This window comes from Podarcis tiliguerta (genome assembly GCF_965153285.1).
Source record: "Podarcis tiliguerta genome assembly, chromosome: 11".
Classification (NCBI taxonomy): domain Eukaryota; kingdom Metazoa; phylum Chordata; class Lepidosauria; order Squamata; family Lacertidae; genus Podarcis; species Podarcis tiliguerta.
This window is the reverse complement of record NC_139544.1, coordinates 54,908,692-54,926,935: the sequence shown is the minus strand read 5'-3', so window position 1 is coordinate 54,926,935 and position 18,244 is coordinate 54,908,692. Positions and strand designations below refer to the sequence as shown.

Genomic DNA, 18,244 nt, shown 5'->3' with positions numbered 1-18,244 from the left:
CACAGCTAGTATATCATGTTGTCTTCTTAAACAGGCACACAGACTTACATTGCCCTTCTCAAATTTATTGATCGAGTTCACGCTGTTCTGCAGGACGCGGTCCCCGGTGTCTCCCTGATCCCCATAGAGGCAAGTGAAGACGTTGGCATCCGTCCCGCTTCCACTCACCATCCCAGTGTGAACAACGACCCGGTACTTTTTCACTGCAAAGGCACAGGTTAAGGAATGCAAGAAGAAGAAGAAGAAGAAGAAGAAGAAGAAGAAGAAGAAATTATTTATACCCCGCCCATCTGGCTGGGTTTCCCCAGCCACTCTGGGCAGCTTCCAACAGAATATTAAAATACAATAATCTATTAAAAATTAAAAGCTTCCCTAAACAGGGCTGCCTTCAGATGTCTTCTAAATGTCTGGTAGTTGTTTTTCTCTTTGACATCTGGTGGGAGGGCGTTCCACAGGGCGGGCGCCACTACAGAGAAGGCCCTCTGCCTGGTTCCCTGTAACTTGGCTTCTCGTAGCAAGGGAACCGCCAGAAGGCCCTCGGCACTGGACCTCAGTGTCCGGGCAGAACGATGGGGGTGGAGACGCTCCTTCAGGTATACAGGACCGAGGCCATTTACGGGTTTAAAGGTCAGCACCAACATTTTGAATTGTGCTGTGAATTAAAGAAAAACAAGTCCAGGAATGGGGTTCTACAACTCTTTCCCTGTGGCTGAGAGCAGTTCCTCCAAAGCTTCACAGTTCTGTGGTTCCCACAGGCAATTCTGTATTATTGTCTCTCATACAACCAGCACTTCAAGAAATATGAAAACCCAACAAAGATTCCAAACGGTAAGGCACACATTGTTGAGCTCTGTGCCTGCCTCATAAAAGCTTGCTGCTTTGGGGCTACAAGCTATACTACCTATTTTATCAAAACGTTGCTAGATAACCAGAGAATTCAGGTGGGTGCAAAATTCCTTGATGGCCTTTGGGTAGGGATGCAAGGTGGCAGTGGTTTCCATTCTGAGTTGTATTCATCGCAATCGACGCTGTTTCCCTTCTGCTGCAGTTTCGTTTCTGCCAAATAATGCATTATTCATCTTGATGCTGGCTATTTTGTGTAAGTTAGATAACTTATGTGATTATTTGCATGACTTGTGCAACTAAAAATAAAATCCAGTGTAAAGAAATCATACAAAACCATAAGAAGGTCGTTCACTGTGTGTCCATTTGAAGACTTAAAAAAACAAACCATGATGGGCAACAGTTAGAGCAGCGGTTCTCAACCTGTGGGTCCCCAGATGTTGTTAGACTACAACTCCCATCATCCCTGAGCGCTGGCCTTGCTAGCTAGGGGTGATGGGAGTTGTAGTTCAACAACATCTGGGGACCCACAGGTTGAGAAAGGCTGAGTTAGAGGATTATCTAACTTATCATCTTCTAAGACTGTACCCTTCAAGGATTAAGGGGTCATTTAACAACAGACAGTCAGATCTGAAATAAAATTTTCGATAGTATGCCAGTAAATTTGAAAACACTGGGCAAGTCCCAAATATGTGTAAGCAACCTGCATAATGACTACCACATTGCCAACATTTATCCTGCATTGTTGGGCATATCTTTGTGAGTTTATATAGGATTATGTTGTGTGAAAACTCTTTTGAGGGGGCTGGAGATTAATTATTATTATTATTATTATTATTATTATTATTATTATTATTTGTACCCCACCCATCTGGCTGGGTTTCCCCAGCGACTCTGGGTGGCTTCCAACAAAGATTAAAAATACATCAAAATGTCACACATTAAAAACTTCCCTGAACAGAGCTGCCTTCAGATGTTTTCTAAATGTCAGGTAGTTGTTTATCTCTTTGACATCTGGTGGGAGGGCGTTCCACAGGGCGGGCGCCACTACTGAGAAGGCCCTCTGCCTGGTTCCCTGTAGCTTTGCTTCTCGCAGTGAGGGAACCGCCAGAAGTCCCTGGGCACTGGACCTCAGCATCTGGGCAGAACGATGGGGGTGGAGATGCTCCTTCAGGTATACTGGGCCAAGGCCGTTTAGGGCTTTAAAGGTTAACACCAACACTTTGAATGCTTGTTTCCTCAGAAATCAGCTAGGGCTTCCTCTTTAGCTCTGCTACGCTATTTCCAGGAAAAGGCTGCTAAGGCAGAGATTGACAGCTCCTTCCATCCTTCACTAAGTGTGATAAGATATTGGAGCAGGGATTTTGACTAGAGAGGGATAGAGGAAGTGAACATGCGCTCCTGAGGCTGGCTCCCAATTAGCAAATCACAGTTTGCGACATCTGCATTGGACCAAAGTAGCCAGCTCCCGAAATGGAGAGGCAATAGCATCGTCAAACTTTGCTCCTCGTGGCCTTTGCTCCATGCGGTTGGCAAACGGCAGAGCCCGACCAGGGAACACGCACTGTTCCTCGCAGCCACTTCACACAGCGGATTAAAAATAAACTTCATCAAAGGTTTGTTGACATGTTAATCATAGCATTTGCAATTATAATCATTTGCACAACTTCTCGGGAACAGCTCTCCTCTGCATACTGATCAATGAGCAGGAAGGTACTGCCAGAGATGGCTCAGATCCACTGTAATCCCAAATTCTGCTTTTATTCAACTGCGGGCCTAAGCACTCGAGGCTGATTGGGGGTTGTGCCATATCCGTGATACACACCAGTGTGACGGTTGCAATTTAAACTAGGCCAGCTTTATTTTCCATGGAGTGCCAGGCTATGTTTGATTAAGACGATGCAGCAATGTTTTCCAATGCATATTATGGTGTATATCCAAATGCAAGTATGGATCAGCAGAGCTGCATTTAAGGGAAAGACCACAGCTCGGTGGGGCAGCACTGGTTCAATCCCCAAGATCTCTAGGTAGGGCTGGGGAGATTCCCTGCAGAACCACTGCTGGTCACCATAGGCAATTTGATTTGTTGTTGTTGGCATTCGTCTGTCTCGAGAGACAATGGCCATCTCACCATCTTAGGGACTCCACTCTGGATGTGTGTAGGGTTTACTCCATAGCCGTGTCTTCTCCCAAAGATATCCCACAAGGCAGCAGAGGTTTAGAATCAGTTTTCCTTCTCCTAGATGGGCTTCCTTCTCAGGCTAACAAGCCCCACCTGCCCCTCACTTCCCTCTACAGCATGGGCAGAAGGCTAATAATAATAATAATTTTTATACCCCGCTCCTCTGCCTGGGTTTCCCCAGCCACTCTGGGCAGCTCCCAACACAACACTAAAAACAGAATAAAGCTTCAAACACTTAAAACTTCCCTAAACAGGGCTGCCTTCAGATGTCTTCTAAAAGTCAGATAGTTGTTTATCTCCTTGATATCTGATGGGCGTTCCACAGGGCAGGCGCCACCACCGAGAAGGCCCTCTGCCATTCTTGACCATTGGACCCACTATTGGTCTCATCTGCCTAATCTGTTAGAGCCTGTCTTTGCATGCAAGGGAAGTCCCTAACTCACTGAGGATTTGGGACCCATCACCTGCCCTCACCTTGTTTAGCTGGTCACTTGAAGGCATCCCCAGGGTGTGGCCACTGTCGCATACTGACAACTTATAGGAGCCACAGATGAGAGCTGAGTGCAGGGTGGTGTCAGGGACTGGACTGCGGGGGACGAGACTGAGGAGGAATGGTGGAGATCTCCCCCCTCCCTTCCCTTGAAGCTTCCAGAGAAGAGGAAGGCAGTATTGAGTTACAGCAGTGGTTTGAGGAAGGTCACAGCTCAGAGACAGGCGAACAGAAGAGTTGGGAGGTGTTGGGAGAAGATAAGGCAGAGATGGAGACAGAGCAACCAGCTGACGCGTTATCACTGGAGAGCATTTCTGACCCCCCTTCTCCCAGATCCCAGCATTCATTGAGAATGCAAGAGCAAAGGACTCAGAGACAATTAGCCCCTGGTGACCACCATAAGGGGAGGTGGGAGGTGGGAGGAGCTCAGTTGGAGCAACGTCATTAATGGGAGGCAGACTGCATTCCTTTGTCTCTCGATGTGATGATTGAATAAACTCATAAGTAAGAACTCCTCTTTGTTTTTCTCTGCTTCTTGCTGCCACTGGGGGAGAGTAAGATTCCTCGAAGCCTGACAGATGGGGACCAAAGGTGGACAAACTACCTAGAAGGAGCACAATGTGCCTACCACCAGAGGTACTACCTCCACAACACACCACATACCCCAGTGTAAGCAATATGGTGCTAGATAGACATCTATATATCTCACCGCGCTTCTCCCAGGGGTCATTTCTCCTCTGGTCACTCTGCTAATGATACGTGACCTGACTGCCTGTCTCCAGGCCAGTGGTTGTCTGCAAGGGGTTCCCACACAGTGGGGTTGATGTTGCCAGCCTTCATGTCATGTTTGCGGACCTCTTTGTAACACAGAGTTGGGCCCTGCCACCCCAAAGCAAGGCGGAGAGCTTTAAAGCTATTTTTGTGCTGGGTTACCCCCAAAAAGGAACTGGCACAACACAGGTGGCACTGTGGGTTAAAACACAGAGCCTAGGACTTGCTGATCAGAAGGTTGGCGGTTTGAATCCCTGCGGCGGGGTGAGCTCCCGTTGCTCGGTCCCTGCTCCTGCCAACCTAGCAGTTCAAAAGCACATCAAGTGCAAGTAGATCAATAGGAACCACTCCGGCGGGAAGGTAAATGGTGTTTCCGTGCACTGCTCAGGTTCGCCAGAAGCAGCCTAGTAATGCTGGCCACATGACCCGAAAGCTGTATGCCGGCTCCCTCGGCCAATAAAGCGAGATGAGCGCTGCAACCCCAGAGTCGTCTGTGACTGGACCTAATGGTCAAGGGTCCCTTTACCTTTACCCCCAAGAAGAACTGGCACAGAAGGGGTTTGCAAGCCTTGCTTCAGTTTAACTTGTGCTACTTCAACCAGCCTGCCTTCAACCACGTCTGGTTAAAACTGCTCAAGTTAAATGCACCTAAGATGCCTGCTTCTTGGGAGAAAAGCGATGGCAAACCTAGAGAGCATCATCAAAAGCAGAGACACCACCTTGCCGACAAAGGTCCATATAGTTAAAGCTATGGTTTTCCCAGTAGTGATGTATGGAAGTGAGAGCTGGACCATAAAGAAGGCTGATCGCCAAAGAATTGATGCTTTTGAATTATGGTGCTGGGAGAGACTCTTGAGAGTCCCATGGACTGCAAGAAGATCAAACCTATCCATTCTGAAGGAAATCAGCCCTGAGTGCTCACTGGAAGGACAGATCCTGAAGCTGAGGCTCCAATACTTTGGCCACCTCATTAGAAGAGAAGACTCCCTGGAAAAGACCCTGATGTTGGGAAAGATGGAGGGCACAAGGAGAAGGGGACGACAGAGGACGAGATGGTGGGACAGTGTTCTCCAAGCTACCAGCATGAGTTTGACCAAACTGCAGGAGGCAGTGGAAGACAGGAGTGCCTGGCGTGCTCTGGTCCATGGGGTCACGAAGAGTCGGACATGACTAAACAACTAAACAACAACAACAAAGATGCTATCATACTGGATTTGCTCTCACCTCCACTTTTGGATGGCAGAATGGGGAGCTCTGCCCTGGCGGACGCTGGTTCTGGGCCGGGTGCATCCAACCCCCATTCGGGATGTCAGATAAGGGGGTTAGACTGTGCCCAAATTATCTCAGTTTTCCACAGCTTTCTCCAAAGGAACTCAAGACACCAAGAAGGTGGAGCCCAAATGACTATACTGCTAAGCCCCTAACATTTCCCATGACCCAGGAGAAGGAGCAAGGATGTCTCCAGAAAGAGGTGGGTTTTTTATTTTTTTAAAAACCAACAACTTCATAATGAAATTTTGCAGCCATTCAGCCTGTTAATGGCGTCTGCAGGAGATACAGTACCAATGAGGGTGGGGCAGGGGAGATTAATTGCTACCCAAATACATGCCCCCCACGCCCCCCCCTGGAGGTCCCTTTTCTTCTCACCTGGCTTCACTTCAGCCACCTGTGGGCCTTCAGCTGTTAGTTCCCGCACAATCTCGTTGTCGTCCTCGTTGCTATCCAGCCAGCGGTCACAGTTGAATGTGTACTTCTCTTTCGTCAGAGTTTTCAAAAGGGTTACCTTTAATTAAACCCAAATTGAACCAAAATGTCGAATAAGTTCAACGTGAATGAAAGAAGGAGGGAAAGGAGGGTTGAAACTGGAGTCAGAAAAAAAATGCAATTTACCAAACATGCTGGAGTCGTGTCCCTTTGTAAGGTGGAGGAAATGAGTGTTGATTAATAAGATGGTTCAGTTATTTTATTTCCTCCAGACGAGGCCTCTATTAACCTTGAAATTCAGCTAGCTAAATAACCTGTTGTTCTTTTTCTTCCCCCAGAATACAAAAGGAGGTGTACCCATAAGTACAGACATATAACAGCATATTTTTTTTGGATTTGCTTATGCTGTGAAAAACCTGGGCCAAGCTGCTCACCAGTTGCGTTTGGAACCTCAGACAGGGGGTTGCGTGTCGAGACCCCACAGCCACCCCCTCATTGGAAATAACTCACACAAGATATTAGGTTTATGTTATTGGGCAAATTTTGGCCACAACTTTATTCAATTACAGACTGTGAGCGGTATTGACTTAGGCATTGATTGGACCTGACTATATCTGACTCCTGCAGGAAGTCCAGTAAGGATAAGCCACTGGTAGGGGGAGCCCTGTTGATGCAAACTAACTCAAGCTCCCATTGGTGTTCCCGTTGGGGTTGTCTCAAGGCTCTAGCCCCCAGCCGGGCTTCGGACAAGATCAACACCCCCAGATTCCATTAGCGGAATCCACCCCTCCCCTCTCCCACACAAGGTCAAACAATGCCTAACCGCAACCCTAACAAAGTTGTGACGATTGCTACAAGGTAGAATCATAGAATCATAGAATCATAGAGTTGGAAGAGACCACAAGGGCCATCGAGTCCAACCCCCTGCCAAGCAGGAAACACCATCAGAGCACTCCTGACATATGGTTGTCAAGCTTTTGCTTAAAGACCTCCAAAGAAGGAGACTCCACCACACTCCTTGGCAGCAAATTCCACTGTCGAACAGCTCTTACTGTCAGGAAGTTCTTCCTAATGTTTAGGTGGAATCTTCTTTCTTGTAGTTTGGATCCATTGCTCCGTGTCCGCTTCTCTGGAGCAGCAGAAAACAACCTTTCTCCCTCCTCTATGTGACATCCTTTTATATATTTGAACATGGCTATCATATCACCCCTTAACCTCCTCTTCTCCAGGCTAAACATGCCCAGCTCCCTTAGCCGTTCCTCATAAGGCATTGTTTCCAGGCCTTTGACCATTTTGGTTGCCCTCCTCTGGACACGTTCTCATTTGCCCAGGGAGAGAGGTAGGCGAAAACCAAATGGCCAGGGCCAATTTTCCAAGTGGAAAAATTCCTACCAGGCCCCTCGGACAACCAAGGCGACCAACCGAAGTCCATAGCAAGGCCATTGCCTAACCTGCAAAATAGGGAGGGAGGGAGGGTCATTGAGGAAGCGAGCCAAAGAGGAAGTCCTCCGGCTCACTCCTCAGTTTAAACGGCCCCGACCACATACCCCCTGTCAGCGGATTGGCTGGCCGGGCTCTGACGTGGCCAGGATCCCCTGGCAACGGGGAACAAAGTCCCCCGCCCCCGGTGGGGAGTGGGTGGCCACGCGGTCCACTGCAACTCCTCCCCACTGGGAAGTGTAGTGGATTTATAGAAGCAGCTGCGGGGAGGGAGTGTGGGCGTGCTGGGTTGGGGTTAAGCACCTCCCCCTAGCTGCTTTTCTCCTCCAAATTGTCTCCTCCAGATATTGCCCGGCCCTAGTGTGGGACTTTACACCTCAACAGACACATATATGATTGTGAGGTAAAGTTGTAATCCTGACCACACTTATCACACAGTACTGAACACAGAAGCCGTTGCTTCTTTCCCAAGCGACATGCTTAAGACTGTGCTGCAAAAAGGTTTTTAAAACTGATTAATCTAAGAGATTAATCAACTAAACATCGCAGCCTCATTAGCAATCCTCTCACTAGAGAATGAACAAGGGACTCTTTTGCAGCTAGACATCAACCTTCCCTCCAGGAGTGGAAGCGACAGCAAACGAGGACTAATGAGGCCAGAATGACTGCGTGGATGAATCTTGGGAACCAACGTGCATCCGCAATGCTTCATGGTTTACTAACTCCCAGCTAGATCCTCCAAACATCTGTGCAGCACAAAAAGAAGGCAGAAACCTATCAAATCCTATTAAAGGCTCAAAAGCCAAGGTCTATTAACAATGTGGTCTTATTTTCTTATTTTCTAAATAAAAAAGGGAAACGGTGATTTGCTATTGTTGTTACACATGCCTGCATAGCAAAAGAAAGACATTTCTAGTATTTGTTAAGTGCTATCCAAAAAGGTAAAGGTAAAGGACCCCTGGACGGTTAAGTCCAGTCAAAGTCGACTATGGGGTTGCGGCACTCATCTCACTTTTCAGGCCAAGGGAGCCAGCATTTGTCCACAGACAGCTCAGGTCATGTGGCCAACAGGACAAAACCACTTCTGGCTCAACAGAACACTGTGACGGAAACCAGAGCAGCGCACAGAAACACCGTTTACCTTCCCACCACAACAGTACCTATTTATCTACTTGCACTGGCATGCTTTCAAACTGCTAGGTTGGCAGGAGCTGGGACAGAGCAACGGGAGCTCGTCGTCGTCGTGGGGATTCAAACCTCCAACCTTCTGATCGGCAAGCCCAAGAGGCTCAGTGGTTTAAACCACTTCACCACCCATGTCCTGCTATCCAAAGTAGAACTTCCATATAGGAAGACACTGCACTCTGCAGCAAGAACATTTGATAATGGGAACATAATGAATAAATCTGAGAATTTAGTTTTGGCTTTTAGGAAAAATAGTTATTACTGTTCATGGAAACAGTAAGCTCCTGCTTATTACAGGGGATTGATCTTGCACCCATAGTGCAATCTCTCCTGCTGGTTTTTTACCTTATGTAGATGCCAGCCAGCGAATGGGCTCCTCTTCTCGTGCCATATCCGGATCTTGTACAAATTGCCCAGATCTGGGAGCTCAATCTGCAGGAAACATGGGTAAAATGCATCAGTGGTGGCATTTTTCTACTCCAGGCACAATCTGGGGGAAGATCATGCCCCCAGGAAAATTAAACTGGAGATGCACAAGAACAGCAAAATCTTGCACAGCTTCCTTCCATATCAATGGCACTTGCAAAAAAGAAAGAGGCTTGCTGCAGCTGCAAGATTCTTGCGGTGATCAAGAGGCTGGATTAAGTGATCCACCTATAAAATATGTTTGGGGTGAAGGGCCTTTCTAGGCAACCTTCTGTGGCCACATGCAAAAGTGGGTGGAGCCAGGCAAAATTGCTCAAGGACGGTGCAAATCTGGGGCAGTGAGAGATGTGGCCTGGAGAGAGAGGGTTTGGTCTAGGAGCAGTCCTGGGGGCCTGTGGAAGAGGCATGGAGGGCCACATTTGGCCCCCAAGCACGAAGTTCCCCATCCCTCATGTAAATTGTGGGATTTGCTCGCACAAGTCATAGTCATGGCCACCAACTTGGACAGATTTCCAAGAGGACTTGATGGGTCCTCTTGGTCCAGCAGGGCATTTCCTAGGTTGGGAAAGGATGTAGCTCAGCAGTACAGCATCTGCTTTGAATGCAGAAAGTCCCAAGTTAGTCCCGGCATCTCCAGGGAGACACAGGAGGAACCCCTGCCTGAAACCCTGGAGAGGGACAGCCAGTCAGAGTAGAGAATACTAAGCTAGATGGACCAGTGGTCTGACTCATTATAAGGCAGCTTTCCATGTCCCACTTTAAAATTAGTAAAGGTAAAGGTAAAGGGACCCCTGACCATTAGGTCCAGTCGTGGCCGACTCTGGGGTTGCGGCGCTCATCTCGCTTTATTGGCCGAGGGAGCCGGCGTACAGCTTCCGGGTCATGTGGCCAGCATGACTAAGCCGCTTTTGGCGAACCAGAGCAGCGCAAGAAAATGCTGTTTACCTTCCCGCTGGAGCAGTACCTATTTATCTACTTGCACTGGCATGCTTTTGAACTGCTAGGTTGGCAGGAGCAGGGACCAAGCAACAGGAGCTCACCCTGTCGCGGGGATTCAAACCGCCGACCTTCTGATCAGCAAGTCCTAGGCTCTGTGGTTTAACCCACAGCGCCACCCACGTCCCTACTTTAAAATTATGTGATGCTAATTCTGCAGTTGATCGCACTGACTGCATCATGAAAACAAACACTGCTCTCTAAACACATCTTGCTTGGCCAAGAACATGGGTAGGCAAACTAAGGCCCGGGGGCTGGATCTGGCCCAATCACCTTCTCAATCTGGCCCACGGACGGTCTGGGAATCAGCGTATTTTTACATGAGTAGAATGTGTCCTGTTATTTAAAATGCATCTCTGAGTTATTTGTGGGGTCTGCCTGGTGTTTTTACATGAGTAGAATGTGTGCTTTTATTTAAAATGCATCTCTGGGTTATTTGTGGGGCATGGGAATTTGTTCATTTTTTTCTTCAATATATAGTCTGGCCCCCCACAAGGGACAGTGGGCCGGCCCCCTGCTGAAAAAGTTTGCTGACCCCTGCCCAAGAAGGTCAGAAGCTGAACAAATCCTGGTAGCTAAGTCTGTGTGTGTGATCTGAGCAGAGCTTTCCCCAGAGATGTGCTGATCTGATGTGCGTTGATCCCTAGCCATAGAGTAAACTAGAGGAATGCTGGGGTCAAGGCGTATGGCACAGGAAAGTCTACTCAGGAAGACAGATGAATCGAACTGCATGTAGCGAAGCACTTTCTGATTTGAATGCTAGGCTTCAAAGTACCAAGACCAAGGCTAGCTCCTAGTTGGGTTAATTTAGGGTATTGTGAAAATCAGGAAGCAGGAGGAGAAAAACGGAGTATGCATACATCTCTGCAGTGAATTAATTATAAGGTTCTCTTTTGCAAGCTATGGTCAATGTTAAAACATGGGTCACACTACATAACATAGGGAAAGCATTAATGGAACCGTTTGTATGCCTGGCAGGGAGAGGGGAGATCTTGCAAACCCTTCACATTTTGCAGTAGGTTGCAATAGGGAGCCAGTGTGGTGTAGTGGTTAAGAGCAGTAGTCTTGTAATCTGGGGAACCGGGTTCGCGTCTCCGCTCCTCCACATGCAGCTGCTGGGTGACCTTGGGCCAGTCACACTTCTCTGAAGTCTCTCAGCCCCACTCACCTCACAGAGTGTTTGTTGTGGGGGAGGAAGGGAGAGGAGAATGTTAGCCGCTTTGAGACTCCTTAAAGGGAGTGAAAGGCGGGATATCAAATCCAAACTCTTCTTCTTCTTCTTAGGTTACATGTAGTCAATGCTGACGTTGGTACAGTTAACGTTCTGTCACTGGGCAGTATGAGTTTGGAGACTGACAGGTGGTCAGGAGAGAAGAGAGAAAGGGCAGGTTTCTTCTCTGGTTCAGATTAAATCTGAACTGGAGAAGAACGCGGGCATCATAATTGTCACCTTGTACTTAAGGCAAGAATTTGTCACACGTTCAGCATTCCGAGTCAATGAAGCGCCAACATAGCTGACATCTCCAATAAGTTTGCTATTTCCTTCCTTTTATAAGGGCTATTAAACCCTTTCACATAAACCACAAGGAATTGACTGGCTATTCTTCTGTGCCATTTAACCAGCACTAACTGCAAACAGGAAGTGTTTGGGCTGGTTCCCAGGTTAACAGGGCAGTAAACACAAGTCTGTGTTTGGAGCACAGCACACAAGGCGGACAGGAAGGCATACCATGAACTTGTCCGTTTGTCCAGCTTCAAAGTTATCAGAGTTATTGTCCAGCTTCATTTCGTCGGACTTTCCTTTGTCACCGTAAACCTGGAGGAAGATGGGGGCGTCCGTCCCTGCACCCTTAACTTCACTTGTCCATATCCACAAGGACCAAGGGTTTTCTTATAAAACAAAAGGTTCTGAATCAGTGAATTAGAATAGTGAAAGCTGGTGATAAAGGGAAAACAAAGAAGGAAACCAAACCAAAGAACCAGAGATGAATAGAGAGGTTCTTTTTTCATAAAGCACGTGCCCAGTGCCTTGAATACCAGTTCTGTTGTGCAGATGTTCAACAAGGGAATCTCTTCTCATAGCCTGGAGATGCAGCAATGTGAATCTCTTTGCAAACGATCCGTAAAAACCTTCTCTTCCATTTCAGCTCAACATCGCATTCATGCTAGCCCCAATCCATTGCTTCCACTTGCGTATGTGAATTTCCCTCGCCTCCCAAGAGCAAAAGGGTCTGAACTCATGCAACATGGCACTTTCGCAAAGTAGACTGTAATGTTGTGCATATGGACCTGGGAGCAAGTGTGCAGTCAGGGAACTGGTGAGTTAAGACATTGGACTTAATGGTCTCATTGCAGAAGGGGGAAATGCCTTTACATAGTAATGTGGGTGACTATTAAAAGTGAAAATCCAGTCCTGCTGTGTTTAGGGTCCCTCCCATTCATTTTTCCTGAGTAGGGCCCTGATCTTCTGCCTCAAAATCCCACCCAAACACCATGACTGCCAGCAGACAGCCAGGGTCAAATCCTGGCTCAGCTATAAAGCACTCTGAGGAACGCTCCTCACTAAGGTGTCAACCGGGGTCTGGTCTTTACTACTTAAGGCTTACAAGATGGGATGTTTCTCCGTAGAAAAAAAAGGAGAGAAATCCTTGCATATACAGTGGTACCTCGGGTTACATACGCTTCAGGTTACAGACTCCGCTAACCCAGAAATAGTACCTCGGGTTAAGAACTTTGCTTCAGGATGAGAACAGAAATCGCGCTCTGGTGGCACAGCAGCAGCAGGAGGCCCCATTAGCTAAAGTGGTGCTTCAGGTTAAGAACAGTTTCAGGTTAAGAACGGACCTCCGGAACGAATTAAGTACTTAACCCGAAGTACCACTGTATAGTGAGTCAGGCACAGGGTTTTTTTTCTAGAAAAAGAGGTGCTGGAAATTGCTGCCCTTTTTTTAGGGGGGAGCATCCAGCCAAAGGGGAGATTGCCCCTTCTCTTCTTACACCAATGCATAATAATAATAATAATAATAATAATAATAATAATAATAATACTAGGCTGGAGGGGCCCTGAAATGACGGTACAGCCCCTACCTCATGGGGTTATTGTGAGGATAAAGCAGGATAGCCCATATACATCACTCTGAGGCAGGCACCCCCAAACTCGGCCCTCCAGATGTTTTTGGGACTACAACTCCCATCATCCCTGACCACTGGTCCTGTTAGCTAGGGAACAGGACCAGTGGTCAGGGATGATGGGAATTGTACAGTGGTGCCTCGCAAGACGAAAAGAATCTGTTCCGCGAGTCTTTTCGTCTTGCGGTTTTTTCATCTTGCGAAGCAAGCCCATTGACGGATTAGCGCTATTAGCGCTATTGGCAGTTTAAGGGCTATTAATGGCTATTAAAGGCTTAAGGGATTAGCGGTTTAGCTGCTAAAAGGCTATTAGCAGCTTAGCGCTTCAGAAAAAGGGGTTGGGGAGCGGGGAAAAAAACTCAAAAATTTTCGTCATTTTCGTCTTGCGAAGCAAGCCCATAGGGAAATTCATCTTGCGAAGCGCCTCTGAAAACGGAAAACCCTTTCGTCTTGCGGGTTTTCCGTCTTGCGAGGCATTCGTCTTGCGGGGCACCACTGTAGTCCCAAAACATCTGGAGGGCCGAGTTTGTGTTACGATATTGAAGCAATGATGCTGCAAGCTGATTGCTTGGAAAAGTCATGTGATGTTGGGAGTGTCTGTGGGAAACAGACAGCACCGGAATTAGCTCAGAGTGTAATATGAGCTGCACAGGAAGTGTTTGTTCAGTCGTCTGCTGGAGTTTGGAGAGAGCAGACATGTTTTCTGTATCACTGCAGAGACAGGAATAAAAGCATGTAAATACGTTTCTGTCTTATCTCTTTCCCCTGCCGGGGGGGCAGGAAAGAGGGGTGTGTTCTTCTCACGCTGAGAAGGATCGCCTATCGCGACCTCTGCCTGGTCCCTGCCGGGAGAGCAGACCGGGAGGTCAACAGGAGACCAAGCCGGGTGCCTGGGAGAGTTGCCAGTTCCTCCTGATAAAGGCTTGAAATCCAACAGTTTGAGGATGCCTGCCCTGAGGTCACCGGAGAAAAGTTGCAGATAGGCACAGCTGTGATGACTGGCAACAACTGTGCAAATATTCAGCACTCTTCATGGCAACACACCACCGGTTGGAGGAAAAATCCTGAGCCTCTCAACGAGAAACCATATCCTTTCCGAAGCAGGCAAGGGAGATGACAATACAAGTTTATCCCGTTGTATGGCAGCGAAAGGTCACCAATTACTCAAGGGCACTGCTTCCTCCCCGTTTAATATACAACATCCACAAAGGGATTACGCTGTCAATAGCAGTCAGGGTCGATAATATGGCAGTTTAAAGGTCATAAATGCTTTCGCAGAATGGACTGCGCTGCAGAGATAAAGTGGCTGTCACATTAAGCGATGTCCGCTGTAATGAGCGCGGCTGCAATGGAATCGCTCCTTAAACGGGACAAACTGTTCGTCACAGAGGCGTCTTGATCATGCAGCCCTTTAACTAATTTTATAAGCATTCATTGCACTGATGTAATGGGCACTGCAGGAGGGACAATGTAAATTCTCTCCGCCAGTTATGAACCTTATGCAGCAATTTGTCCCCAAAGGATCTGGAGGACAGCAGACACCCTGGAGCCATTGGGGATTGAAAACATACCTGGAATCTACTATTTAACAGGTTGGGCGCTCTAGCACTGATGGCTATCACTACCTCATGTGGCAGAGAGTTCCATAGTTTAACTACATGAGGCGTGAAGAAGTACCGTATTTTTCGCTCTATAGGACGCACTTTTTCCCCTCCAAAAATGAAGGGGAAATGTGTGTGCGTCCTATGGAGCGAATGCAGGCTTTCGTTGAAGCCTGGAGAGTGAGAGGGGTCGGTGTGCACTGAGCGGGATCCATCCCGCTCGCTGTCTTGGCTTCTGCCAAAGCCGCGCGCACCCTCTACCGGCTGGAGAGGTTTTGCGAGGCTAAAGAGGAAGCCAAGACAGCCAGCGGGATGGATCCTGCTCACTGTCTTGGCTTCTTTGCTCTTTGGGGCTGGGGGGGAAATAATTTTTTTTCTTTATTTCCCCCCCTAAAAACTAGTTGCACCCTATGGTCTGGTGCGCCCTATGGAGTGAAAAATATGGTATTTTCTTTTATATGTCCAGAATCTTGCAACATCCAGCTTCCTGAGATGTTCACATGTTCTAGTGTTATGGAAAGGGGAGAAAACCTTTTCCCTCTCCACTTCCTCCATGTTACACGTGATTTTATAAAGCCGTAGCTTGTCAACTCTTACTCACATTTTCTCTAAACTAAAAGGGCCATTTTTTGACCTTTTTTTAACTCAGACCAGTGGCTTGCAGTGCTCTCGCTGCTTCCCCCCCCCCCATGTAAAAAATTGGAGGTGCCAGTACTCCCATACTGACAACAGTGCTGTGGATGCCAATATAAAATGGCTGCCATAGGAAGCAAAAAAGAAGAAGACGAATTTTTGGTTCTCTGTACCAAGAAAGAACTGTCAGCAGAAAAACAACAACCCTGAGTGCTCCCAAAGGCAGGAGGGTTTTCAAATAATGATGGATGCCCTTCAAGCTTTGCTCTTTCGCACTTACTTTTCAGTCTCTTCTTACGCAGCGAGACCATTTCGTAGAGCTCCCGTTCCACCAGTCCATCACCGTCATCCTCATCCAGCCACTTCCCACACGGGAAGGTCTGTTCGATACCAGTAAATGGGCAATACACCACTACCTGGAAGGAGAAAGGGAGCGCCGGAATAGACCATCCGTTTTTCCATTGCCCACACCCTCCTAGTGAGACATAATGCATTCATGAACACAGAGGAGCCAACTCCCAGGGGCCAAGCATTGGAAACACACCTGGGAAGGCTGCCAAATTTACAAATGTAAAGTATTGCACTTGGGCAAAAAAAATGAGAGGCACAAATACAAGATGGGTGACACCTGGCTTGAGAGCAGTACATGTGAAAAGGATCTAGGAGTCTTGGTTGACCACAAACTTGACATGAGCAAACAGTGTGACGTGGCAGCTAAAAAAGCCAATGCAATTCTGGGCTGCATCAATAGGAGTATAGCATCTAGATCAAGGGAAGTAATAGTGCCACTGTATTCTGCTCTGGTCAGACCTCACCTGGAGTACTGTGTCCAGTTCTGGGCACCACAGTTCAAGAAGGACACTGACAAACTGGAACGTGTCCAGAGGAGGGCAACCAAAATGGTCAAAGGCCTGGAAACGATGCCTTATGAGGAACAGCTAAGGGAGCTGGGCATGTTTAGCCTGGAGAAGAGGAGGTTAAGGGGTGATATGATAGCCGTGTTCAAATATATAAAAGGATGTCACATGGAGGAGGGAGAAAGGTTGTTTTCTGCTGCTCCAGAGAAGCGGACACGGAGCAATGGGTCCAAACTACAAGAAAGAAGATTCCACCTAAACATTAGGAAGAACTTCCTGACAGTAAGAGCTGTTTGACAGTGGAATTTGCTGCCAAGGAGTGTGGTGGAGTCTCCTCCTTTGGAGGTCTTTAAGCAGAGGCTTGACAACCATATGTCAGGAGTGCTCTGATGGTGTTTCCTGCTTGGCAGGGGGTTGGACTCGATGGTCCTTGTGGTCTCTTCCAACTCTATGATTCTATGATTCTATGAACTTCCCAAGACTCTTGGGTGTCTCTCTGGTGGTCACTCTCTGGCTATAAATCTCCCTCAGTCCAGAGAGACCAGTAATAAGCGACCCCTCCTTCCTAATAGGAGTACGCTCATCTTCTGGCATATCATAGCAGAAGGAAGAGTCAATCGTAGTTCTAAAACTACTTTATTTTACAGTCTATGTACTCAGAATCCATCAGCATGTCTGTGCTCTCTCAGGACCAGTACAGAACAGCATCACAAACAGAAGTGAAACTAAACTTCCAACAGTACTGAGACTTCCTGTCTCACGCTCTCTCAGACAATCACATGATATGCACAAAACATAGTGCTAGTGCTGGAGCAACACGGATGGATAAAAATCCTAACACCAAGGTCCCTTCAGTCCCCCTCAATAAAATATTTGAGGGCCCCCTCAAAGTTAGTGACATTGACATTCAAATGGGGTGTGTGTGCCCCATGTCACGTGATCGGTTATGTGTGCCCGGGCTTACCGTATTTTTCGCTCTATAGGACACACCCAACCATAGGACGCACCTTGTTTTAGAGGGGGAGAACAAGAAAAAAACATCTCCCCCTCTCTGCGCAGCACCCCTTCAGCAAAGCGGCAGGAGAAACGGAACCCCTTCCATTTCTCCTCCCGCTTAGCTGAAGGGGCGCTGCGCCTTAGCTGAAGGGGCACCTACCCTTCAGCGAAAGGAACCCGAAGCCTCCAGAGACCAGCAGGAGCTCCTGCAGCACTCCGGAGGCTCCAGGCGGCTATCTTTGAAGCCTGGAGACTGAGAGGGGTCGGTGCACACATAGGGAGCTATCTTATACAGAGTCAGACCTCTGCTCCATCTAGCTCACAATTGTCTTCACTGACTCAGCCATGAGATGCTCCCAGCCCTACTGGGAGACACCAGCACTTGAACTCGAGACCTATTGAAGGCAAGACAGATGTTCCACCACCGAGCTGAGTTCCTTTGCAGTATTTTTTTTAATGCATTCCTCATGAAAATCCTTCATCATTTTAGTGCAAATTTCTCCTGATACAATTTTGCCTAACATGCTCATTTTTGCCATGAAATATCCCCTGAAGCAATGCATTTTATGGACACTCTACTTGGCTGGAGAACAGCACTTCAGAGAGGTGCAAATTTTCAAAGGACGGCTGTGTTTTGGTTCCCACATGATTTCAGGAAATGCTAATTACATAGTTAGGTTAGCCTACAAATGTGGACTGAATTGAATTTATCCGCTGTCTCTATTCCTTCAAATATTTGGAGCTGGCTATCACATCACACACCCTTCCTAAAACAAGCCACCCATCCCTCTCCTGTTCCTCCTATCCCTTCCGAGCACAATTCAAAGTGTTGGTGCTGACCTTTAAAGCCCTAAACAGCCTCGGTCCTGTATACCTGAAGGAGCATCTCCATCCCCATCATCCAGCCCGGACACTGAGGTCCAGCGGTTCCCTCACTGCAAGAAGTGAGGTTACAGGAAACCAGGCAGAGGGCCTTCTCGGTGGTGGTGCC

At 47.7% G+C, this 18,244-nt stretch overlaps 1 protein-coding gene across 5 annotated transcripts in view; it reads right to left on the bottom strand.

The window, feature by feature from the left end:
- LOXHD1 (lipoxygenase homology PLAT domains 1) overlaps positions 1-18,244 on the bottom strand; it is a 171,578-nt gene that overhangs the window by 93,600 nt on the left and 59,734 nt on the right. For all 5 annotated transcript variants that reach the window (XR_014502771.1, XM_083402597.1, XM_083402595.1 and 2 more), the window contains exons 9-13: positions 15,681-15,816; positions 11,767-11,927; positions 8,961-9,047; positions 5,934-6,069; positions 49-203 (exon numbers count right to left, since the gene is read on the bottom strand). Coding sequence is in view for 4 of the 5 variants with exons in the window: in XM_083402597.1 (XP_083258723.1) it covers positions 49-203; positions 5,934-6,069; positions 8,961-9,047; positions 11,767-11,927; positions 15,681-15,816 (675 nt within the window). In the remaining variant the exon portion in view is untranslated. The remainder of the gene's footprint in view (positions 1-48; positions 204-5,933; positions 6,070-8,960; positions 9,048-11,766; positions 11,928-15,680; positions 15,817-18,244) is intronic.